The following is a 27,145-nucleotide window of genomic DNA, read 5'->3' as shown; positions in this document are numbered from 1 at the left end:
GCAGTGCTCAGGCTTCTCATTGCAGTGGCTTCTCTCGCAGTGGAGCAGGGGTTCTAGGGCGTGTGTGCCTCCGTAGTTGCAGCTCCTGGGAGCTTAGTTGCCGTGAAGCATGTGGAATCTTCTTGGACCAGGGACTGAATCCGTGTCCCCTGCATGGCAGGAGGATTCTTAACTGCTCGACCACCAGGGGAGTCCTTTTTCCTTGTTTTTAAAACTCTCAGTCTTAACCTTACAAGTGGGATTGCTTTCTCTGTCTTTTTTGTGTATTTTTGTCTTGTGGTGGTTTTTTCTTTTTTTATTGAATGGATATAAACACTTCTTATGCTTCATTAACAAGATAGCCAATAAGAACTAGGTAATTAAACAAAATATAGAACATCCAAATAGTGGAATGCTAGGCCACTATTTTAAAAAGCTATTGTCATGAAAAGAATTACACATTATAGTGCTACTGATATTTTTACCTGTTTGATTTCAGAGAAACTATGTGAAACTCTGAAAAGGATGGTGGGGAATTTCAGGCAGGCTTTCAAATTTTTATTGGTGTTTATTTTCCCTAAGTTTCAATTTCTTGCAAGAACCTTTTAATATTAAGCTTTGTTGCTGTTCAGTTGCTAAGTCTTGTACAACTCTGTGTAACACCATGGACTGCAGTATGCCAGGCTTCCCTGTCCTTCACTATCCCCTAGAATTTGCTTAGATTCATGTCCATCGAGTCAGTGATGCTATCTAACCATCTCATCCTCTGTCCCTCCCTTCTCCTTTTGTCCGTAATCTTTTCCAGTGAGTTGGCTCTTCACATCAGCTGACTGTTGGCCAAACTGTTGGAGTTTTAAGCATCCATTGAGTGTTTAGGATTGACCAGTTTGATCTTGCAGTCTAAGGGGCTCTCATGAGGCATCTCCATCATCACAGTTTGAACACATCAATTCTTCTGCACTCGGCCTTCTTTGTGGTCCAATTCTCACATCCGTACATGACTGCTGGAAAAAACCATAGCTTTGATTAGATGGATCTTTGTCAGCAAAGTGATGTCTCTGCTTTTTTATACTCTGGGTTTGTTATAGTTTTACTTCCAAGAAGCAAGCATCTTTTAATTTCATGGCTGCAGTCACTGTCTGCAGTGATTTTGGAGCCCAAGAAAATAAAATCCATCACTGCTTCCACTTTTTCTCCTTCTATTTGCCATGAAGTGATGGGATCGGATGCTATGATCTTAGTTTTTTGAATGTTGAGTTTTAAGCCAGCTTCTTCTCTCTCTTCTTTCATCCTCCTCAAGAGGCCCTTTAGTTCCTATTCACTTTCGGCCATTGGAGTGGTATCATCTGCATATCTGAGGTTGTTGATATTCCTCTCAGCAGTCTTGATTCCAGCTTGTGATTCATCCACCCCAGCATTTCACATAATGTACTTTGAATATAAGTTAAATAAGCAGAGTAACAATATATAGCCTTGTTGTACTCCTTTCCCAATTTTGAACCAGTCCGTGTTCCATGTCTGATTCTAACTGTTGCTTCTTGACCTGCATACAGATTTCTCAGGAGGCAGGTAAAATGATCTGGTACTTTCATCTTTTTAAGATGTTTCCATAGTTTGTTGTGATCCATATAGTTAAAAGCTTTAGTGTAGTCAAGGAAGCAATAGTAGATGTTTTTCTGGGATTCCCTTCCTTTCTCTATAATCAAAGTGTTGGAATTTTAATCTCTAGTTCCTCTGCCTTTTCTGAACCCAGCTTGTACATCTGGAAGTTCCCTGTTCATGTACTGTTGAAGCCTGGCTTGATGGATATTGAGGATAACCTTACTAGCACGTGAAATGAATGCAGAAGTACAGTCCTTTGAACATTCTTTGGGGTTGTTGTTCTTTGGGATTAGAATGAAAATTGACCTTTCCAGTCCAGTGGCCACTGTTGAGTTTTCTAGATTTGCTGATGTATTGAGTACAGCACTTTAATGCATCATCTTTTAGGATTTTAAATAGCTCAGCTGAAATTCCATCATCTCCACCAGCTTTGTTCATAGTAATGCTTCCTAAGGCCCACTTGACTGCATACTCCAAGTTGTCTGGCCTAGATGAGTGACCACACTGTCATGGTTATCTGGATCTTTAAGGCCTTTTTTGTATAGTTCTTCTGTGTATTCTTACCACCTCTTCTTTATCTGTTCTGGTTCTCTTAGATCCTTAGCGTTTCTGTCCTTCATTGTGCCCATCTTTGCATGAAATGTTCCCTAGATACCTCCAGTTTTCTTGAGATCGCTAATCTTTCCCATTCTGTTTGCATTGTTCATTTAAGAAGGCCTTCTTATCTCTCCTTGCTAGTCTCTGAAACTGTGCATCCAGTTGGGTATGTCTTTCCTTTCCTCCCTTGTCTTTTGTTTTCCTTCTTTCCTCAGCTGTCTGTAAGGCCTCCTCAGACAACCACTTTGCCTTCTTAGCATTTCTTTTACTTTGGGGTGGTTTTGGTCCCTACCTCCCGTACGGTGTTACGAGCCTCCATCCATGGTTCTTTAGGCGCTCTGTCTACCAGATCGGGGATTGAATAAGTTCAGTCCCTTGAATATGTTTGTCATATCCACTATATAACCATAAGGGGTCTGATTTGTCATACCTGAATGGCCTAGTGGTTGTCCCTGCTGCTGCTAAGTCACATCAGTCATGTCTGACTCTGTGTGACCCCATAGATGGCAGCCCACCAGGCTCCCCCGTCCCTGGGATTCTCCAGGCAGGAACACTGGAGTGGGTTGCCATTTCCTTCTCCAGTGCAGAAAAGTGAAAAGTGAAAGTGAAGTCGCTCAGTCGTGTCCGACTCTTCGAGACCCCATGGACTGTAGCCTACCAGGCTCCTCCATTCATGGGATTTTCCAGGCAAGAGGACTGGAGTGGGGTGCCATTGCCTTCTCCAGTTGTCCCTACTTTCTTCAATTTAGGCCTGAATTTTTCAGTAAGGAGCTGATGATCTGAGCTGCAGTAGCTCCAGGTCTTTTTTTTTTTTTTGCTGACTATGTAGAGCTTCTCTGTCTTTGGCTGCAAAGAACATAATCAGTCTAATTTTGTATTGACCATCTCGTAATGTCTGTGTGTAGAGTCATCTCTTGTGTTGTTGAAAGAAGCTGTTTTCTATGACCAGTGTATTCTCTTAGCAAAGCTCTGTTAGCCTTTACCCTCCTTCATTTTGTACTCCAAGGCCAAACTTGCCTGTTACTCCAGGTATCTTTTGACTTCCTGCTTTTGCATTCCATTGCCCTATGATGAAAAGGACATCTTTTTTTGTGTGTTCATTCTAGAAGTTCTTGTAGGTCTTTAGCTATAGCTGAGCTGTAGCTGAACTGTTTAACTTCAGCTTCTTTGCCCTTGGTGGTTGGAGCATAGGCTTTGATTACTGTGATATTGAATGGTTTGTCGTTTTTGAAATTGTACCCAAGTACTGCATTTTGGACTCTTTTGTTTACTCTGAGGGGTACTCTATTTCTTCTAAGGGAATCTTGCCCACTGTAGTAGATATAATGGTCATCTGAATTAAATCCGCCCATTACCATCCATTTTAGTTCACTGATTGCTAAGAAGTCGATGTTCACTCTTGTCATCTCCTGGTTGACGTCCAATTTACTTTAATTCATGGGCCTAACTATTCCAGGTTTCTGTGCAGTAATGTTCTTTATAGCATCAGACTACTTTCACCACCAGACACATCAATAACTGAGCGTCATTTCTGCTTTGGCCCAGCTGCCTTATTCTTTCTGGAGATATTAGTAATTTCCATCTGCTCTTTCCCAGTAGCATATCGGACACCTTCCAACCTGGGGGACTCATTTTACGGTGTCATATCTTTTTCCTTTTTTATACTGTTCATGAGGTTCTTGCAGCAAGAATCCTGAAGTAGTTTGCCATTTCCTCCTCCATTTACCATGTTTTGTCAGAGCTCTTCCCTGTCACCTGTCCGTCTTGGGTGGCCCTGCCCGACATAGCTCATAGCTTCATTGAGTTACGCAAGCCCCTTCACCATGGAAAGGCTATGATCCCTGAAGGGGAATATTAAGCTTATCATTGTTTAAATGTTGTACAGTGAACACATTCCTGGAAATCAAGCAGCTTCATGCATTGGTTTTAACAATCTTTAGAACCCTAAACAAATCTAACTTTACTGACCTCTAAAATAAAGGTCAAAATTAGATAATTGCAAACTGTTTGCTAGTTCAGCAGTCTGTAATTTTGAAAAGTCAGGATAGAAGAATTGGCATGTTCCTAGAGGCCAGTGGTGATGACACATATGTCACAAGGCCGGCTCAGAATCTGTCAAGAGTTTATGGAGATGAAGGGAGCAATTTATGTGTTTAGAAAGGTGTGGAAATAGAAATTTCTTAGCCGGGCCTATTGATGCCTTATCTGGACCATGACCTCATGCAGCCTCCATTGAGGGAGTGCTTCCTGTGGAGCCTGCTCCAGCACCTCCCAAATCATCCATGTCTGCATGTCCTTAGTGGTCTCTGGATGTGATGACATTTTCAGTCTCTGAGTAGTACAGTGAAGATTGCATCAGTCCTGGCAGATGTGGGATTTGCCCTGAAGTGCTGAAGGGTGTGGACTTGGTGTTTCAGTTCTTACTCTTGACATAAGCATCTCCTTGTTTTTTAGTGTCTCCTAGTTATAGCCTTGCCTGAGCATCTACATGTCAAAATACATATTATCTGATTATAAATTACTTTTGTTTCAGTGAAATGGGCATTTTTTTTTTTACTTTGAAATCCTATATGGGTAGGTAATTCCATTTCAGGTTGTTTTGGAGGCAGTGTAATAGGGTGCATTGGGTCTGATATGGTGGATAACCAGTGATCTAAACTAAAGGAATGACCTTTTCCTTTATAGTTGTTAATACTGATGTTAATATTCATTTGAACATGGCTTCAACTGGTAAAGATTATGTCAGTATCTTGGAATCTCTAAATCAGAAAAAATAGATTATATCACATGTACTTATTATTAAGTTAATTCAGATCTTGTACTAACTTTATTGGAGTCTTCCTTCATATTTCAAATTTTACTTGGAAAACCATAATTACAGTTTTTTTTTTAAACACAGTAAACATTTTAATGCTTTGATGCTGTGTTCATGAAGCCAGAGCAGTTTAACGTTGCCAGATGATAAATGTTCTCATCTTAGACTTGTGAAATAGGTAAATGGCAAAAAAGCTGGTGTACCCATTTTAAATGAGGCAAGTGAATCAGAAGTTGCCATCTCGATAGCAGAACTCAAATCTCCATCTCTTCAGAAGCATGTGTTAATATTGAGTGGCCACCAGCGTGTTAAACATGCAGTTATGTGCTTTTACACGTATCTTGTGAAGACTAGTTTGCTGGCCTCTGCACCGTAAGCAGGATATCAGGGTATATTGAATTGGGTGTTTGGAAACCCCCTGCTTCTTGAGTCTCCCCAGCATCTCAGGTTGCTGGGGTGACACCCTGCCGCTTGAGGGCAGACCTTGGGAACAGATAGGGTGGCTTTCAAAGCCCAGCGCAGGGCATATATTCTTCCGTGTTTTCTTCCCTCTCAACATGGGTGCTGGTAATTTCACATCATGTTTAGTTTCAGTTTGATTTCTGTATAACCTAAGGTAAATATGGCAGTCTCTTGTTTATAATAGTAAGTGCCCATAATTAGTATTTGTGATTTTTCCAGTGTACAGTAGTAGTATACAGGTTTACCCCGAATGTACAGCCGTGAACCAGTCATCACTGTCTCTCTCGGGTGCTTCATTTTCTCCATCTCTTGTCTTTTGAGGAGTTGAGTGGTTCAGTTAAGGTGATGAAACTTGAAGTTCTCTGTACCTTGTGTCTGGATTTCCAGTGCTTTTTTCTCAACCTAAACAACCTATACTCTAAACTCTTAGAACTGTTTGGGTCAGTATTCTACCCTCAGCTGTTACTGAAAATGTTCACTTTCTAGGCAATTATATGATTTCTCTTTTCTGGTGATCAAGAAATCTTAAAATGTGTTCTTCAGCACCATGAATAGAATTTATACTTGGCATCAGAGGGGACATGGTGTCTCAAACTTTATCCATGATACCAGCTAACTTAACAAATGGAAGCCCCTTGATTTACTGTGTGTAGCCTAAGATTGTCATGAAGTATTTTGAAGTTCCTGAATGAGCATGAATAAATCAGTATAAAATATTCTTCTTAGGGACTGGGATGAACTGGGGGATGGAAATTGACATGTATACACTATTGATTGGAGAAGGCAATGGTACCCCACTCCAGTACTCTTGCCTGGAAAATCCCATGGACGGAGGAGCCTGGGGCTGCAGTCCATGGGGTCGCGAAGAGTCAGACATGACTGAGCAACTTCACTTTGACTTTTCACTTTCATGCGTTGGAGAAGGAAATGGCAACCCACTCCGGTGTTCTTGCCTGGAGAATCCCAGGGATGTGGGAGCCTGGTGGGCTGCCGTCTAGAGGTTGCACAGAGTCGGACACGACTGAAGCAACTTAGCAGAAGCAGCAGCAACACTATTGATACTCTGTATAAAATAGATAACTAATGATCTCTGTTCATTTCCAAGGCAAACCATTCGGTATCACAGTAATCCAAGTCTATGCCCCAACCAGTAACACTGAAGAAGCTGATGTTGAACGGTTCTATGAAGACCTACAAGACCTTTTAGAACTAACACCCAAAAAAGATGTCCTTTTCATTATAGGAGACTGGAATGCAAAAGTAGGAAGTCAAGAAACACCTGGGGTAACAGGCAAATTTGGCCTTGGAATACGGAATGAAGCAGGGAAAAGACTAATAGAGGTTTGCCGAGAAAACACACTGGTCATGGCAAACACCCTCTTCCAACAACACGAGAGAAGACTCTACACATGGACATCATCAGATGGTCAACGCTGAAATCAGATTGATTATATTCTTTGCAGCCAAAGATGGAGAAGCTCTATACAGTCAGCAAAAACAAGACCAGGAGCTGACTGTGACTCAGATCATGAACTCCTTATTGCCAAATTCAGACTTAAATTGAAGAAAGCAGGGAAAACCACTAGACCATTCAGGTATGACCTAAATCAAATCCCTTATGATTATACAGTGGAAGTGAGAAATAGATTTAAGGGCCTAGATCTGATAGATAGAGTGCCTGATGAACTATGGATGGAGGTTTGTGACATTGTACAGGAGACAGGGATCAAGACCATCCCCATGGACAAGAAATGCAAAAAAGCAAAATGGCTGTCTGAGGAGGCCTTACAAATAGCTGTGAAAAGAGGAGAAGTGAAAAGCAAAAGAGAAAAGGAAAGATATAAGCATCTGAATGCAGAGTTCCAAAGAATAGCAAGGAGAGATAAGAAAGCCTTCCTCAGCGATCACTGCAAATAAATAGAGGAAAACAATAGAATGGGAAAGACTAGAGATCTCTTCAAGAAAATTAGAGATACCAAGGGAACATTTCATGGAAGGATGGGCTTGATAAAGGACAGAGATGGTATGGACCTGACAGAAGATATTAAGAAGAGGTGGCAAGAATACACAGAAGAACTATACAAAAAAGATCTTCACGATCAAGATAATCACGATGGTGTGATCACTCACTTAGTGCCAGACATCCTGGAATGTGAAGTCAAGTGGGCCTTAGAAAGCATCACTACGAACAAAGCTAGTGGAGGTGATGGAATTCCAGTTGAGCTATTTCAAATCTTGGAAGATGATGCTGTGAAAGTGCTGCACTCAATATGCCAGCAATTTTGGAAAACTCAGCAGTGGCCACAGGACTGGAAAAGATCAGTTTTCATTCCAATCCCAAAGACAGGCAATGCCAAAGAATGCTCAAACTACCGCACAATTGCACTCATCTCACACGCCAGTAAAGTAATGCTCAGAATTCTCCAAGCCAGGCTTCAGTAGTATGAACTGTGAACTTCCAGATGTTCAAGCTGGTTTTAGAAAAGGCAGAGGAACCAGAGATCAAATTGCCAACATCTGCTGGATCATGGAAAAAGGAAGAGAGTTCCAGAAAAACATCTATTTCTGCTTTATTGACTATGCCAAAGCTTTTGACTGTGTGGATCACAATGAACTGTGGAAAATTCTGTAAGAGATGGGAATACCAGACCACCTGACCTGCCTCTTGAGAAACCTATATGCAGGTCAGGAAGCAACAGTTACAACTGGACATGGAACAACAGACTGGTTCCAAATAGGAAAAGGAGTACGTCCAGGCTGTCTATTGTCATCCTGCTTATTTAACTTCTATGCAGAGTGCACCATGAGAAACCCTGGGCTGGAAGAAGCACAAGCTGGAATCAAGATTGCTGAGAGAAATATCAATCACCTCAGATATGCAGATGACACCACCCTTATGGCAGAAATTGAAGAGGAACTCAAAAGCCTCTTGATGAAAGTGAAAGAGGAGAGTGAAAAAGTTGGCTTAAAGCTCAACATTCAGAAAACGAAGATCATGGTATCTGGTCCCATCACTTCATGGGAAATAGATGGGAAAACAGTGGAAACAGTGTCAGACTTTATTTGGGGGGGGCTCCAAAATCACTGCAGATGGTGATTGCAGCCATGAAATTAAAAGACGCTTACTCCTTGGAAGGAAAGTTATGACCAACCTAGATAGCATATTCAAAAGCAGAGACATTACTTTGGCAACAAAGGTCCGTCTAGTCAAGGCTATGGTTTTCTCAGTGGTCATGTATGGATGTGAGAGTGGGACTGTAAAGAAAGCTGAGCACCAATGAATTGATGCTTTTGAACTGTGGTGTTGGAGAAGACTCTTGAGCGTCACTTGGACTGCAAGGAGATTCAACCAGTCCATTCTAAAGGAGATCAGTCCTGGGTGTTCATTGGAAGGACTGATGTTGAAGCTGAAACTCCCATAGTTGGCCACCTCATGCAAAGAGTTGACTCATTGGAAAAGACTCTGATGCTGGGAGGGATTGTGGGCAGGAGGAGAAGGGGATGACAGAGGATGAGATGGCTGGATGGCATCACCGACTAGATGGACGTGAGTCTGAGTAAACTCCGGGAGTTGGTGATGGACAGGGAGGCCTGGCGTGCTGCGGTTAATAGGGTTGCGAAGACTGAGCCACTGAACTGAACTGAATGAGAACTGACTATATACACTGTAAAGCAACTATATTGCAACAAAAATTAATTTAAAAATAAGTAAAATATTCTCCTGGTATGGTATTAAGTGCTTCCAAGGTGGCGCTAGTGGTAAAGAACGCATCTGCCAATGCAGGAGACATAAGAGACATGAGTTTGATCCCTGGGTTGGGAAAATCACCTGGAGTAGGAAATGGCAACCTGCTCCAATGTCCTTGCCTGGAAAATCCCATGGATATAGGATTCTATAGAATATAGGCTATAGGCCATGGGGCTGCAAAGAGTTGGACACAGCTGAACGACTGAGCATGTAAAGTGATAGAAGAATGTTTAAAATAATCAGTAAGTGTGCTGATAGGTTACAGGTAGGGTGAATCTCCGTAAAAGGTAAAGAGAGAGATTTTGTTTTCAGAAGCTTTCCATGAATCAGGGCAAAATAGAAATTGTGACAATCAGAAGGAATGTGTAAAAAGATGCCTATCTATTGGCCTTTTTTTTTTCTCCCCTGCTGGGAAAATGAGTTCACCAGGTCAAATCTCTGTATATGTTAAATGAGTGAATAGTTCTCTCAGGGTGAATGTTAGTTATGCAGTCTTGGTGAGCAGGCTCTGGGCAAGCTTGAAACAAGCAAGGTATCAAGATCAACATGTATCTGATACTCCCCAGGGACCCAGTCTTTCCCAGCACTCGGCATTTAAACTATCCCCAGTTTTAAAAAACTGTTTAAAAAAAAATAAAAAAAACACAAAAAATAAAATAAATAAATAAATAAAAAAAAAACTGTTTACTGTGGGACTTCTGGGCTCTGTTGGTCTCCCTTTAACTTTGAGTAGAGTTGCTTGTTTCAGTAAATAAAAACAGAAAATCTCATAGTGAAATTTGGATTTCAGATAAGCAGTGAATCATTTTTTAGTGTAAGCATGGGACATGCATCATGAATAAAGACGCAGAAAACAATTGAAATTCAATTGAAAAACAATTGTCTGAAACCCAGGTTTAACTGGGCACCTGAATTTCATCTGAGAACTCTGGTGGGCAGACCTAACCTTGATTACAGTGCTCTGTGAGAGTCTTCTGTTTCTGCAAGGACCATGGTCAGGATGTGAATTTTGCTACCTGCATCCTGTAATTGTTGGGCAGAAGGAGGCAGGACCTTGAACATGCCGAGTGTTTATAAGAAAAAAGAATTTTGTGCTCTCCCCCCTTCACTCCTTCCCCTCCCCAACATTTTCTCTTTAGACAGGGTTCAGGCTTTCAGAGTTCAGATGCAACATCTTGATAGTTTTTCTGTGGAATCTTTACGAATTACTAGTTCACCTTTGGAGATTTATGGTTATTGATGGGCACTCATTCAGCTGGTATTTTTCAGTATTTGCAGCACTGTTTTGTTTTCTGAGAGACCTGCCAGGCATGTTGCAGAGGAGACTGACCTTGATCTGAAAAAGGCATAGCTTCTACTTTGCAACCATCCAACACCATTGCTGACTCCTTTCTTCTGCCTGCAGCCAAACTAAGCTCTAATAAAGGTCTAGTCTTGAATTGTTTGTTGTTGTTAAGTCGCTCAGTTGTATCCAACTCTTTGCAACACCATGGGCTGCAGCACGCCAGGCTTCACTATCCTTCACCATCTCCCGGAGCTTGCTCAAACTCATGTTCGTTGAGATGATGATCCCATCCAACCATGTCATCCTCAGTTGTCCCCTTTTCCTCCTAGCTTCAACCTTTCTCAGCTTCAGGGTCTTTTCCGATGAGTTGGTTCTTTGCATCAGGTGTCCAGAGCACTGGAGCTTCAGTTTCAGCATCAGTCCTTCAGTGAATACTCACGGTTGATTTCCTTTAGGATTGACTAGTTTGATCTCCTTGCAGTCCAAGGGGCTCTCTAGAGTCGTCTCCAATATCACAGTTCAAAAGCATCAATTCTTTGGTGCTCAGCCTTCTTTATGGTCCAACTCACATCCACACATGACTACTGGAAAAACTATAGCTTTGACTATACCGTGGAATTGTTCATTACCACAGTTTTTTAAAGTATAAATTTAGGACAGAAATGAAAACCATGGCATTTGTTTTGCGTTGTTGTTTTCTCATTTATTATTAAAGTGCTTGTTTTATTTCTTTACTAAACAGCATTAAATAATAATACCTACTAACAGATCTACTAACTACTAAAATTTGTGGTAGTGAGGAGAGTAGAGACAGAGATGCGGGAAAGGATAGTGCACTTCTCATCAGGACTCCACGACTTTTGGTCTTGGCTGTGCACCTCTGTGGAAGGTTCCCTGGAAGAGAGCACAGCAACCCACTCCAGTATTCTTGCATGGAGAGTCCCATGGACAGAGGACAGCCCATGGCGTTGCAAAGAGTTGGACATAACTGAAGCAACTTAGCACAAGCACAGCTCGTGTACCTCAGTGATGGTGATCCCAGTATCTCCAACTGAAATGGAATTGAATTAGATGAGTTTCTTAAAGTGGGAGCTGAGGGCGCTCTGCATCAGAATCCCCTGGCTGCAGCCCAGTACCACTGAGTACATCCCAAGGTGGGTTCTAATAAGCTTTCCAAGTGACTGACTGGTTGGGTTGAGTTTGAGAAGTCCTGCATTAGATCATCTCTTAGGTAGATTCCTCTGAACCTTTAAAAATGAGGTTAGCTGTGTTTAATCTCCTTAGCCAAGTGATAGAAATGTGTTTTATTGAGACAGAACTGTGTTCTTCACACTAGGATCCTTTCTAACAGTTGAGTTCAGTCGCTCAGTCATGTCCAACTCTTTGTGACCCCATGGACTGAAGCACGCCAGGCTTGCCTGTCCATCACCAACTCCCAGAGTTTGCTCAAACTCATGTCCATTCAGTTGGTGATGTTATCCAACCATCTCATCCTCTGTCATCCCCTTCTCCTGCCTTCAGTCTTTCCCAGCATCATGGTCTTTTCCAAGTAGTCGGTTCTTTGCATCCGGTGGCCAAAGTATTGTAGTTTCAGCTTCAACATCAGTCCTTCCAGTGAATATTCAGGACTGATTTCCTTTAGGATTGAGTGGTTTTATCTCCTTGCAGTCCAAGGGACCCTCAAGGTTTTCTCCAACACCACAGTTCAAAAGCATCAATTCTTTGATGCTGAGCTTTCTTTACAGTCCAACTCTGATATCGATACATGACTACTGGAAAAGCCATAGCTTTGACTAGACAGGCCTTCTATGGCAAAGTAATGTCTCTGCTTTTTAATATGCTGTCTAGGTTCGTCATAGCTTTTCTTCCAAGGAGCAAGCATCTTTTAATTTCATGGCTGCAGTTACCATCTGCAGTGATTTTTCAGTTCAGTTCAGTCGCTCAGTCGTGTCCAACTCTTCGCAACCCCATGAATTGCAGCACGCCAGGCCTCCCTGTCCATCACCAACTCCCAGAGTTCACTCAGACTCAAGTCCATTGAGTCGGTGATGCCATCCAGCCATCTCATCCTCTGTCGTCCTTTTCTCCTCCTGCCCTCAATCCCTCCCAACATCAAAGTCTTTTCCAATGAGTCAACTCTTTGCATGAGGTGGCCAAAGTACAGAAGTTTCAGCTTTAGCATCATTCCTTCCAAAAAAATCCCAGGGTTGATCTCCTTCAGAATGGACTGATTGGATCTTCTTGCAGCCCAAGGGACTCTCAAGAGTCTTCTCCAGCACCACAGTTCAAAAGCATCAATTCTTTGGCACTCAGCTTTCTTCACAGTCCAACTTTCACATCCATACATGACTACTGGAAAAACGATAGCCTTGACTAGACAGACCTTAGTCGGCAAAGTAATGTCTCTGCTTTTGAATATGCTATCTAGGTTGGTCATAACTTTCCTTCCAAGGAGTAAGCGTCTTTTAATTTCATGGCTGCAATCACATCTGCAGTGATTTTGGAACCCCCCCAAATAAAGTCTGACACTGTTTCCACTGTTTTCCTATCTATTTCCCATGAAGTGATGGGACCAGATGCCATGATTATCGTTTTCTGAATGTTGAGCTTTAAGCCAACTTTTTCACTCTCCTCTTTCACTTTCATCAAGAGGCTTTTGAGTTCCTCTTCACTTTCTGCCATAAGGGTGGTGTCATCTGCATATCTGAGATTATTGATATTTCTCCCGGCAATCTTGATTCCAGCTTGTGCTTCATCCAGCCAGGCATTTCTCATGATGTACTCTGCATAGAAGTTAAATAAGCAGGGTGACAATAGACAGCCTGGACGTACTCCTTTTCCTATTTGGAACCAGTCTGTTGTTCCATGTCCGGTTCTAACTGTTGCTTCCTGACCTGCATATAGGTTTCTCAAGAGGCAGGTCAGGTGGTCTGGTATTCCCATCTCTTTCAGAATTTTCCACAGTTGATTGTGATCCACACAGTCAAAGGCTTTGGCATAGTCAATAAAGCAGAAATAGATCCTTTTCTGGAACTCTCTTGCTTTTTCCATGATCCAGCAGATGTTGGCAATTTGATCTCTGGTTCCTCTGCCTTTTCTAAAACCAGCTTGAACATCAGGAAGTTCATGGTTCATGTATTGCTGAAGCCTGGCTTGGAGAATTTTGAGCATCACTTTACTAGCGTGTGAGATGAGTGCAGTTGTGCGGTAGTTTGAGCATTCTTTGGCATTGCCTTTATTTGGGATTGGAATGAAAACTGATCTTTTCCAGTCCTGTGGCCACTGCTGAGTTTTCCAAAATTGCTGTCATTTTGAGTGCAGCACTTTCACAGCATCATCTTTTAGGATTTGAAATAGCTTACCTGAAATTCCATCACCTCCACTAGCTTTGTTCGTTAGTGATGCTTTCTAAGGCCCACTTGACTTCACATTCCAGGATGTCTGGCTCTAAGTGAGTGATCACACCATCGTGATTATCTTGATCGTGAAGATCTTTTTTGTACAGTTCTTCTGTGTATTCTTGCCACCTCTTCTTAATATCTTCTGCTTCTGTCAGTTCCATACCATCTCTGTCCTTTATCGAGCCCATCCTTCCATGAAATGTTCCCTTGGTATCTCTAATTTTCTTGAAGAGATCTCTAGTCTTTCCCATTCGGTTGTTTTCCTGTATTTCTTTGCATTGATCGCCGAGGAAGGCTTTCTTATCTCTCCTTGCTATTCTTTGGAACTCTGCATTCAGATGCTTATATCTTTCCTTTTCTCCTTTACTTTTCACTTCACTTCTTTTCACAGCTATTTGTAAGGCCTCCCCAGACAGCCATTTTGCTTTTTTGCATTTCTTTTCCATAGGGATGGTCTTGATCCTTGTCTCCTGTACAATGTCACGAACTTCAGTCCGTAGAAATCAGATCTAGTCCCTTAAATCTATTTCTCACTTCCACTGTATAATCATAAGGGATTTGATTTATGTCATAGCTGAATGGTTTAATGGTTTTCCCTGCTTTCTTCAATTTGAGTCTGAATTTGGCAATAAGGAGTTCATGATCTGAGCCACAGTCAGCTCCTGGTCTTGTTTTTTTTTGACTGTATAGAGCTTCTCCATCTTTGGCTGCAAAGAATATAATCAGTCTGATTTCGGTGTTGACCATCTGGTGATGTCCACGTGTAGAGTCTTTTCTTGTGTTGTTGGAAGAGGGTGTTTGCTATGACCAGTGCGTTCTCTTGGCAAACCTCTATTAGTCTTTTCCCTGCTTCATTCTGTATTCCAAGGCCAAATTTGCCTGTTACCCCAGGTGTTTCTTGACTTCCTACTTTTGCATTCCAGTCCCCTATAATGAAAAGGCCATCTTTTTTGGGTGTTAGTTCTAAAAGGTCTTGTAGGTCTTCATAGAACCGTTCAACTTCAGCTTCTTCAGTGTTACTGGTTGGGACATAGACTTGGATTACTGTGGTATTGAATGGTTTGCCTTGGAAACAAACAGATCATTCTGTCGTTTTTGAGATTGCATCCAAGTACTCCATTTCAGACTCTTTTGCTGACCATGATGGCTACTCCATTTCTTCTAAGAAATTCCTGCCCACAGTAGTAGATATAATGGTCATCTGAGTTAAATTCACCCATTCCAGTCCATTTTAGTTCACTGATTCCTAGAATGTTGACGTTCACTCTTGCCATTCCTGTTTGACCACTTCCAATTTGCCTTGATTCATGGACCTGACATTCCAGGTTCCTATGCAGTATTGCTCTTTACAGCATCGGACCTTGCTTCTATCACCGGTCACATCCACAACTGCGTATTGTTTTTGCTTTGGCTCCATCCCTTCATTCTTTCTGGAGTTATTTCTCCACTGATCTCCAGTAGCATATTGGGCACCTACTGACCTGGGGAGTTCCTGTTTCAGTGTTCTATCATTTTGCCTTTTCATACTGTTCATGGGGTTCTCAAGGCAAGAATACTGAAGTGGTTTACCATTCCCTTCTCCAGTGGACCACATTCTGTCAGACCTCTCCACCATGACCTGCCCATCTTGGGTGGCTCCACAGGGCATGGCTTAGTTTCATTGAGTTAGACAAGGCTGTGGTCCTAGTGTGATAAATTGACTAGTTTTCTATGATTATGGTTTCAATGTGTCTGCCCTCTCTGATGTCCTCTTGCAACACCTACCGTCTTGCTTGGGTTTCTCTTACCTTGGATGTGGGGTATCTTTTCACGGCTGCTGCAGCAAAGCGCAGCCACTCCTCCTTACATTGGACGAGGGGTATCTCCTCATTGCCGCCCCGAAAGGTTCAATTTAGGATGGTCAAAAATCCGGGAGATGGGTCATGGTGAGAGGTATCCAACAGTGTGAATGTTGTGTACGGTTAAATTTGTTAAAATAGTATGTTTTATATTATGTGATTTTTACCGCAGTGAAAAAACATGTGAGAAAACAAAAAACCGAAGTATTTCCTAAGGAGCATCTAGTAGACAGTGATCCTCTGATACCCCAGCAGACAACACAGATTCAGAACGTGATTTTGCTGCAACAGAGAATTTAATTTCCTGCATCAACAGTTTCCCCCTCTCTGTAGGTTTATCTTCATCAGCATGTAAGTTTCACGCCTTGTCCTGTCTTAAAACATCTCCCCTTTCCAATAAAAGTCCTCGGCGTGAGAGTAATCTCAGGCCAGTCTCCTCCCACTGGAACTCACCTCATGGCCCCACCCCGGCTACTTCTTTCAGGGTTTCTGTCCAGTTGCTAGATTCTGTGCCCAGAAGCCCTGGACGTGATTGTCCAGTCTCCATTGCCTTCCGGGACACCTCCCTCTCTGGGGTTCTCACAACCTCGGGGCCACTTTTTCCTTGAGGCATCATTCTGACTCTGGGGTTACAAATACCTTTCACGATCTGGTAATCTCTCTAGAGCCACATTCTAGAAAAAAAATGTATATATGTTTACATCGACAAAATTTATTGTCAGTAGTATTTCATCCCCTTTAATTATGGTGACTTTTAGGGAAGTTTGATTTCTCTAAGCGTTAGAGGGCATAAGCCAAAATAATGTTTATTGTACAATTTTTGGCGATTCGTGTATTTCATCATTTATTTTCTACTGTGATCAAATGATACTACCATTTTCAGCTGTTTTCTAGGCATACTTGGATTTCCCTGAAAGTTAGGTCTTGTTGCCATGATGCAGTGCTGATGGTGAAATGTAATTTGTCTAAGGATCTGTTTTGAGTGTCTTGAAAAGCCTGACAATAGTCCTTACATATGGCAATATGATTAATATTTTTATTAAATTTTTCTTGAAATTATTGGTAAAAATTGCTATAAAACAATTTTATAATTTAAAATAATGTAAATTATGGTAAATATAAATTTATATAAAATATAAACCTGCCTGACTTCAGGCTCTACTACAAAGCCACGGTCATCAAAACAGTATGGTACTGGCACAAAGACAGACATATAGATCAATGGAACAAAATAGAAAGCCCAGAGATAAATCCACACACATATGGACACCTTATCTTTGACAAAGGAGGCAAGAATATACAATGGAGTAAAGACAATCTCTTTAACAAGTGGTGCTGGGAAAACTGGTCAACCACTTGTAAAAGAATGAAACTAGATCACTTTCTAACACCGCACACAAAAATAAACTCAAAATGGATTAAAGATCTAAATGTAAGACCAGAAACTATAAAACTCCTAGAGGAGAATATAGGCAAAACACTCTCAGACATAAATCACAGCAGGATCCTCTATGATCCACCTCCCAGAATTCTGGAAATAAAAGCAAAAATAAACAAATGGGATCTAATTAAAATTAAAAGCTTCTGCACAACAAAGGAAAATATACGCAAGGTGAAAAGACAGCCTTCTGAATGGGAGAAAATAATAGCAAATGAAGCAACTGACAAACAACTAATCTCAAAAATATACAAGCAACTTATGCAGCTCAATTCCAGAAAAATAAACGACCCAATCAAAAAATGGGCCAAAGAACTAAATAGACATTTCTTCAAAGAAGACATACTGATGGCTAACAAACACATGAAAAGATGCTCAACATCACTCATTATCAGAGAAATGCAAATCAAAACCACAATGAGGTACCACTTCACACCAGTCAGAATGGCTGCGATCCAAAAATCTGCAAGCAATAAATGCTGGAGAGGGTGTGGAGAAAAGGGAACCCTCCTACACTGTTGGTGGGAATGCAAACTAGTACAGCCACTATGGAGAACAGTGTGGAGATTCCTTAAAAAATTGCAAATAGAACTACCTTATGACCCAGCAATCCCACTGCTGGGTATACACACCGAGGAAACCAGAATTGAAAGAGACACATGTACCCCAATGTTCATCGCAGCACTGTTTATAATAGCCAGGACATGGAAGCAACCTAGATGTCCATCAGCAGATGAATGGATAAGAAAGCTTTGGTACATGTACACAATGGAGTATTACTCAGCCGTTAAAAAGAATTCATTTGAATCAGTTCTGATGAGATGGATGAAACTGGAGCCGATTATACAGAGTGAAGTAAGCCAGAAAGAAAAACACCAATACAGTATACTAACACATATATATGGAATTTAGAAAGATGGCAATGACGACCCTGTATGCAAGACAGGAAAAAAGACACAGCTGTGTATAACGGACTTTTGGACTCAGAGAGAGAGGGAGAGGGCGGGATGATTTGGGAGAATGGCATTCTATAATGTATACTATCATGTAAGAATTGAATCGCCAGTCTATGTCTGACGCAGGATACAGCATGCTTGGGGCTGGTGCATGGGGATCACCCACAGAGATGTTATGGGGAGGGAGGTGGGAGGGGGTTTCATGTTTGGGAACACATGAAAGAATTAAAGACTTTAAAATTAAAAAAAAAAAAAGGGATATACAATAAAGCAGCTGTAAGAATCAAGGAGTTAAAGTAAAAAGATTCAAACCAAAAAAAAAAAATAATGTAAATTATGGTAAATATAAATTTATATAAAATATATAAATGGTGGTAAATATTAATTATGCTAGAATATCTTATACTTCTGTAGAATGTAGAATATTCATGCTCTAATTTTATCCCCATATTTGAACTTTCATTTAGTTCAGGTTATAATTTGAAACATTTTGTATGTAATCCTGTTATCCACAAGTGTTTTAATTTTCTTGTGTCCTTATTGAATCTTTGTCTAGCCATAGATAAGATTCTTCTGTAGTTCTGTCATGTACAATTTGGAACAGTTTTTAGAAATCTCAGCATTATTCTGTAAGTAGTTTTCTTAAGTATTACAGCTAGAATACTTTAATGACCTCATCTATCTGGTTTACTTAATAGTTCCTGTCCAGCTGGACATTTTTATGGTTTCCTGAATTCCTCAGTTTTAAAAAATGCTATTATATAGAATCTTTGTAAATGGAGTTTTGTTTTATTTTTAAATTTTTGCCTGCTGACGGATTCCCAGGGGTATGATTATACAATCAAACACTAACTCAACCTTGTAATCTTTGAATGTTAGGACTTTATTTTTTGCCAGTTTTATTGAAAACAGATTCATTGTTTGAATTTGCGTTTTTTAAATTTTAAATTTGGGCTGTGCTGGGTGTTTGTTGCGCCGTGAGCGTCTTCTCTCGTTGCAGCGGCGCGGGGCGGGCACTCTCTAGTTATTTACATGGGCTTCTCTTTGCTGTGGCTTCTCCTGGTGTGGAGCGTGGACTCTAGGCGTGCAGGCTTTAATGATTGTGCCATGGGGGCTCAGTAGCTGTGGCTTGTGGGCTTTCGAGCACAGGCTCAGCAGTTGTGGAGCATGGGCTTTGTTGCCCTGCAGCATATGGGGTCTTCCCAGGCCAGGGACCAAACCCGTGTCTCCTACATTGGCAGGAGGATTCTTTACCACTGAGCCACCAGGGAAGCCCCAAGTTTGCATTTCTTAATCATTAGCAAGGTGAAACTTTTCCGCATGGTTTTAATACTCTTTCTTGTTTTATGAATTATCTGTTCTGTATTTCTTATCTGTTTATCTATTGGGATTTTACCTGCTTGCATCAGCTCTCAATGCTTTATGATCAGTTGTATCAATTACACTTTAAAAAAAATATTCCCTTTTATGCTGTTTTTCCTTTTTTAGCATACAGAAAATTTTGAAAACCTTCAGAACATTGCCTTGTGGCCATTCTTGGATGAGACTTGCTTTCTCCTTTTTAAAAATTGTTTCATTGCTTTTATTTGCTAATATATTTGTAAATGCAGACGTTTTACATTTGTGGCAGACTGACAATTTATAAAGGATTTTTGTGCGTGTGATCTTATTTAAATATCCCCACAGATGATATTCTCTCTGTTCTGTTTATCTCCATTTCCAGGCACCCAACAGCCGGATCCTTCATTCGTCCAAACAAAGTAAATTTTGGAGTAGACTTTCTCACTGCAATTAAGAACCGCTATGTGCTAGAAGATGAACCAAAGGAAGAGGAAACAGAGCAGATTGTTATAATTGGAAATAAGCCTGTAGAAACCATTGGTTTTGACTCTGTTATAAAACAGCAAAGGTAAGTGAAACTGATATGGTAGAGCTGACTTGGACAGTTTAATCCAAGTTTAGGATTTAAGTTCACTTGACTGTGTGTCAGTGCTGAGAACTTTGCTCCCAAGCGGGTCTCTTTTCTGCAGATCAGCAAATTGCAATCAGAGGGATCCAAGGATTGAATATTTAGGGGAAATTAAAGTTCTTATTTTAGGACAGGACTTTTCTAGATTGAAAGATAAACATTAATTTGCCCATTGTTATTTATACCATGCTATACTGTATTGACTAATTATTATGGAGCTAAGGTTGGACATTTGATGAATCAGGAATGGAAACAGAAGTCTACTTTGTTACCTGTGCCGTGTAGCAGGATGGCACCCTCTAAAACCCAGTAGTTCCCGTCTCTGCACACAGTCATCACCTGGGCTGCTATTGAAACATGCCGAATTCTGGGTCCCTTCCCAGACCTACTGGATCACAATACCATGGGGTCTTGCTTTTAAAATGTACCCCAAAGTGACTGTGTCTAAGGGGCACTAAATACATTTTGAAAGTGCTGTGTTTGAACTTTCCCTGCACTTTCAAACTCTTTGAACACAGTGATGCTCTTCAGAAAGCCTCATTGCTTATTCTGATGTACCATGTGAACCAGAGTAGAAGCTAATATTCACACAAAGCCATGCACAACTGTGTGGTTTTGTGCAACTTCCCAGGTTTGCTTCTTTAGTGATGGTCATTGTGTGGTGTGTGACCCTGACCTGGATGAGGCGTCCTAGTAGTGACCCCTGGTGGCCACTCTGGAGAGTAGATTTGCTGCTTTGACACCTTCAGTCTCTGAAAGAGTTAAACTGTGATTCTGTTCAAAATTAAATTCTTTGCTATCTTTTTATTGTTCTCATTATTATTATTATTATGGTGATTTAAACATGATACAGAATTTAACTGCACATGGGCACAAGGTTGAAGAGTAAATACATTTCCTTTTTTAAAGTTTAAAAAAAAATTTTTTTTTTTTAATTTTGGCTACACCCTGTGGCTTGCAGAATCTAAGATCCCTGACCAGGGATTGAACCTAGGCCATGACTGCGAGAGCCCGGAGTCCCAACCGCTAGACCATGAAGGAACTCCTAGTAAATTCATTTCTCTGGCTTTTAGCATTAAAAAAAACACACACGAAAGAAATCAAGATTTTTGAAAAGGCAGTAACTCGACTGTTAATTACAAACAATGTACATTCATTGTTGAGGATTTAGAAAATATACCTTGAACGAAAGAGTCATGACTAACGCGCCACTGAGAGACAACGAATGTGGGTGGTTTTTGCTTTATCGAACTTGATTTATGGAACTGTGGGGCTTCCCTGCTGGCTCAGATGGCAAGGAGTCTGCCTTCGTGCAGGAGACCTGAGTTTGATCCTTGGGTCAGCAAGATCCCCTGGAGAAGGGAATGGCTACTCACTTTAGTGTTCTCGCCCGGAAAATTCCATGGACAGAGGAGCCTGGCAGGCTGCCATCCGTGGAATCCTAACGAGTTGGGCACATCTGAGTGACTAACACTAACAGAACTGTATCCTTCATAGGGTTAGGGTTCCTTGCTTAATTTTTTCCATTTAAAATGCAAATATTAAAAAAATTTTTTTACACCAGAAGAGGTACTTTTTCCCCCTGTTGATCTCTTTCAAAGAACACCATGGGCACTGTGAGTGTTAACAAATTGCCAACAGATTTTTCTCCCCTGGTTTATGAACAGCTGCACAGCTCAGATTTCTAGTGAATGATTACTGCTTGCATATATATCAACGTGTTCACTAATGAGCTAGTGTCTTTCTGGAAAGGACCCAGTGTCAGAATCAGTCAGGCTGGGTTCAGATGTCAGCTCAGCCACTTTCTAGTCCTGACGCCAGTTAGAGCCTCTTTGGTTTCTAAGCTTCCGTTTCCTCATTTCCAAAGTAATACCTAAGCTGTTAGAACTCTTGGGAATTACAAGTGGTAGGCATCACTGTTGGCGTGATGGTTGCCTTTTTTTTTAATTTGGCCTGGCTGTGCTGTGCATGGGCTCTTACGTGGGATCAACCTGTGCCCCCTGCATTGAGAGTGTGGAGTCTTAACCACTCAACCCAACCTCAACTTTAAGCCACTGTATTATCTCCTTAATAATTCCAGCTGACCAGCTTTGAGTTTGTATCACTGAGGAAAGACTTATAATGAGGGAAGCAAAACCAAATGAAAACCACTGTGTATGGTTTCTCTTTGGAGATGGCTGTGGCTCTGACTGAGGTCTGAATTGAGACCGGGATCCCTAAGCTTCCAGGCACCACATGAGCTCACGGGTCCAACAGGATAGTTTGCATTTTAAAGGGGAACAGTGACATCTGCCGGACATGGTGTGAACTGCTAGTTGCAGGTAGTTGAGTTTCTCGATATTCCTCTTCTTTCCATGGCGTCACATACCTGCAAAGCTGGGTTTGGGGTCACTCTTGTGCTGAAAGAAAAGCAAGTACTGTATCTCCTGAAAATCATCATGGAACAGGAAAAGGAGGGGTGGGGTCCGTTCGGACTCCAGGGTTTGAAAAGTTGTATAGTGCCCAGCAGACACTAGTTTGACAGGACATAAATAATTATAAACTTGTTTGGTCCTAATTGCTTACTAAATGGTACTTTCTTTTGGCCTCAGTGCACTGCAGGAGATTACTGAAATGCTAAGGGCCCCGTGAACTGAGAAAGTTTGGCAGCCTATGCCCCAGAACTTTGCTACTGCCTTTCCCTCAAGTTTCTGCGACTGTAATAGCTCATGCCTTGCAGGTTGGTCTTAGTATTCCCCCAGAGGTTGTCAGTTTTATATTTACTTTTATAAATGCTTATAAACTGACTACTGCATGTCGCACTGTATTCTGAGGGTTTCACAAATACCGACCTGCTAAATGATAGCATATAAAAGTTGTAAAGTATACATAATGTAAAATTTACCATTTTAACCTTGTTTTTTTTTTTTAAATTTGGCTGCATCGGGTCTTAGTTGCCTCATGTAGGATCTTTTTGTTGCTGTATACAGAGTCAGTTGTGGTGCATAAGCTTAGTTGCTCTGAGGCATGTGGGATCTTAGTTCCTGGACCAGGGATTGAGCCTGCATTCCCTGAATTGCATGGCAGATTCTTAACTACTGGACCAATAGGGGAATCCCCATCTTAACTTTAAGTGTATGGTTCAGGAGGGTTAGGTGCATTCCCACTGTTGTGTAACCAGCAGCACTGTCCATTTGCAGGACCTTCTCTTCTTCCCAGACTGACACCTTCCCGCCTTTAAACAACGGCGGCACATCTCTGCCTCCTGCAGCCCGTGGCAGCCGCCGCTCTGCTTCCGTGTCTGTGAGGTCGACCCTCACCTAGGTACCTCATATAAACACAGGCATACAGTGTGTGTCCTTTTGTGACTGGCCCCTTTCACATAGCATGATGTCTTCCAGGTTCACAAATGTTGTCCCTTCCTTTTTAAGACTGAGTAGTACTCCGTCATATGGACTGACTGCACTTTATTCCTTGGTCAGTGGGCACTCGGTACATGTGGCCGTTGTGAGTAACGCCGTCATGCTCACGGGCATGTGGATGTGCCGTCTGAGGTGCAGAGAGGCTCACACGTCCAGGGCCAGAGGAAGGTGGAGTCAGGACTGAGCGCAGGCAGTCTGACTCCAGGTCCTGTGTTCTCAGCACTCTCCGGTGCTGTAACACTTGGGCTCTTTGAATGAACAGAACCCAGATTCTCTACACTTTAAAGAGTGCTTTCTGAGAGTATCTAAAAAGGCTAAAGATGCACACACATGCTCTCTAGGCTATATCCCTAGAGAGATTTTGCCACGTGAGTACAAAAAGTATACAGTAGTGTGCCCTTTAGCACTGTTGGGAATAATCTCCCTGTCACCAGAGGAGCAAATAAATCAACTGCGGTCTCTCTCTCTGGTGACAGACCACAGGTGTAAACATGTCCATTCATTCCAGAGCATGTGTCCATGTAGTCCCTTCTCAGTGCTGGACAGGGTATTGTTGAGGGAGAAAGTTAGTCACAGGAAAATGAAAGTGAAGTCGCTCAGTCGTGTCCAACTCTTTTCAACCCCATGGACTGTAGCCCACCAGGCTCCTCCGTCCATGAGATCTTCCAGCCAAGAATACTGGAATGGGCTGCCATTGCCTTCTCCAGGGGATCTTCCTGACCCAGGGATCGAACCCGGGTCTCCCGCACTGCAGGCAGACGTTTTACCGTCTGAGCCACTAGGGAAGCTGTACGGTACCGTTTATGTCAAATTTTATAATATTCAAAACTGCAATAACTGTTTAGGGACATGGAAATATAGTAAAACTGTTAGGAGAGTAAAATAATAAACTCTAACAAAATAGTAAAACTATTAAGAAATGCTTAAGATTAAGCCAACACTGACCCCAGTGCCCTGGTGCCCTGTGGGGAGTGGAAGGCGAGAGGAAAGGGCAATGGAAAGGGGCTCGAGAGGATTTCAGTGTTGTGTATAATGTTTGTAATGCCTTTTTTTTTTTTTTTTTTTTTGGTAAGGCTTTATTTCTTAAGTTGGGCAGTGGATACTGTTATTTCTGATGCCTTTTTATGTGTCTAAAACGCTTTTTAATTTTTTAAAGGGCCGATGGATAGCGTACATGTTTATGTCTGCATGTGAACTCTGTGTTTTTCATACAGTCAGCTGAGCAAGTTGCAAGACGTTTCTTTGAGGAACTGCGCAGTAAATGGTGCTGGTGACCAAGGAGGAATTGCCAAAGCTTGTCCTAGTATCCTTTCCAGTGAGAATTCATCACTGGGGTCGGGCTGGATTGGACACTTGAGCCAGACACCCTGGTTCCCTACCCGATGTCCGTTCTCCTAACAGGGACTCGGTTCCGCCTGAGGTTGTCGCCACTCGGGGAAATTACCTTCCTAGACCATTTGCTTTCAAGTGGGGTGTGTGACTCACCCGGACCCGGGAGAGGTAAAATGGGAGTGTCTGGACAGGGTTTCTTCCAGGGGGACAGATGTGGCTGCACCAGCTTATGTCTGTTGCCCACCACCCTGCCCGCCCTCTCTTTGAGCACAGACAGAGGGTCCAGGGCTCGGCAGCAGGCTGTGGGGCGAGAGCCGTCCTGGGGAGCCGGCAGGGAAGGCGTGGAGAGGGACTGGCGCCTTGGGTGGGCCCTGGGGCCACTGCACCAGCCCCGACGGCCTTCCTGAGAGGGAGGGAAGTAAATCCTTTCCTTCATTAAGGTTCCTGCTCATGCAGCAATGCGGTTTGAGATCATATCTCAAAAACAAGCTTTTCCAAATTTGTCATCTGTCTCTTGTAAGTGTGTTCTTTGTTTTTCGCCCTGTGTTTCTCTTATGCCCACACCTAAAAATAGAGGAGGTTAGTCTAAAAGAAAAATCATTAAACTTGCCCCACTTTGTAGTCTGGTAGGGTGTAGTCTGGTTCAAGTGCTCCTTGGATCTGCCACAGTCCTAACAAGCCCCAAATAAAAGAGTGGCAAGTCAAATAGACTTTCCCTAACTTTAAAAGGTCTTCTCTCAATTCCTTAAGCCTGCCTCATCTCTGTATAATAGTTTATGCAAAAGACAGCAGCTCATAGGTCTCTCAACTGAGGAGATGGCTGATGAAGAACTTTCTTTTAGCAAAATATTTTTAACCACTCTGACGCTACCTACCTTGTGATAGGAATTGAAGCATAGCTCCCCAAGCCAGTGTTTCAGAGGTGCAGTCCCTTGGCGCTGGGGGTCTGCTGGGACTTGCGACCACTGGTCCTTTCTGCCCGTGAGTAGCGCCCCCACCCCACTTTTGCCCCAGATGTGGTCATTTCCTCTGCAGGTTAGGCAACAGAGTCAGGGCATTGAGGTGGGTGTGGAATGGAGCTAGGTAAGGAGCAAAGTGCCACAGAAGTGCGTGGCGCATTCTATAATCTGCCTGGCCTCCTCCTAAATGGTTTCGGAAGACTGGGATTGGGTGGTTCAAGGCTCATTTTCAGCACAGAAAAGTTCTGGTCAGCAGAGGGGTTTGGGTGTGCAGATCGGCTGATTGGAGTTGTCAGCAGTGTGCTGGGCAATCAGCATCTTGCTTGTTTATACCACTTTCTCCTGGGCAAGAATGTCCCCCAAGACATGAGGCAATGAGGTTTGCTGAGATAATCAAGTCATGGCCTATATTTGCAGACCCAGTGATGAATACCTTGCACTTGCTGATTGAATTCTCGCTCAAAGTTGAAGGATTGCCTGGTGTGTTTAATCCAGTCATCGTTTCTAGACTGATCCTTCTCTCAGATCCTTCACTGAGCCAGGGCTGACGGTGGTGGATCAGAGAGCTTGGCTGGGAAGAGGTGTCTCTGAACTTGGGGAGCCCACAGGAGCGAGAGTGACAGAGCTCCCAGGACTGTGTGTGCTCAAGTGTGTGTGTGTGCCCTCAAGAGTGTGTGTGTATGTGTGCCCTCAAGAGTGTGTGTGTGTGTGTATGTGTGCCCTCAAGAGTGTGTGTGTGTGCCCTCAAGAGTGTGTGTGTGTGTGTGTGTGTGTGTGTGCGCGCACGCGCGCATACGTGCATGTATGGGTGTGGGGCCACTATATCAAGCTGAAGTCTGAATACAGGTGATCCCTGTGCTTTGTTGGAGAAGGAAGTGGCAACCCACTCCAGTACTCTTGCTTGGAAAATCCCATGGACGGAGGAGCCTGGTGGGCTGCAGTCCATGGGGTTGCTAGAGTCGGACACGACTGAGCAACTTCACTTTCATGCATTGGAGAAGGAAATGGCAACCTACTCCAGTGTTCTTGCCTGGAGAATCCCAGGGACAGGGGAGCCTGGTGGGCTGCTGTCTATGTGGTCGCAAGGAGTTGGACACGACTGAGCGACTTCTATGGGGTCGCGCAGAGAGGGACACAACTGAAGCGACTTAGCAGCAGCAGCAGCTGTGCTCTGTACAGGCTAGGAGAAATATGTATAATTCTAGCTACACAGTGGAAAGCACAAGCGAGTGGAGAATGACTGGACATGAACCCTTTCCAATCAGCCTGATGGCCCGGATTAGCAGGACTGATGAGAATGAAGGGCAGTGGGGGTTTGGCCACTGGTCACAAAAAAGCGCCCAGGCCACCCACTGCACGCGGG

General features: G+C 42.5%; 1 protein-coding gene across 1 annotated transcript in view; it reads left to right on the top strand.

The window, feature by feature from the left end:
- Positions 1-27,145, top strand: part of TBCE (tubulin folding cofactor E) — a 91,930-nt gene that overhangs the window by 50,697 nt on the left and 14,088 nt on the right. Inside the window, exons 4-5 of the mRNA XM_068981649.1 lie at positions 19,845-20,030; positions 24,706-24,794. Coding sequence (XP_068837750.1) covers positions 19,845-20,030; positions 24,706-24,794 — 275 coding nt within the window. The remainder of the gene's footprint in view (positions 1-19,844; positions 20,031-24,705; positions 24,795-27,145) is intronic.

This window comes from Capricornis sumatraensis, chromosome 10 (assembly GCF_032405125.1).
Source record: "Capricornis sumatraensis isolate serow.1 chromosome 10, serow.2, whole genome shotgun sequence".
Lineage (NCBI taxonomy): Eukaryota > Metazoa > Chordata > Mammalia > Artiodactyla > Bovidae > Capricornis > Capricornis sumatraensis.
Note: the sequence above shows the minus strand (reverse complement) of the source record. Positions and strands in the feature narration are given on the sequence as shown.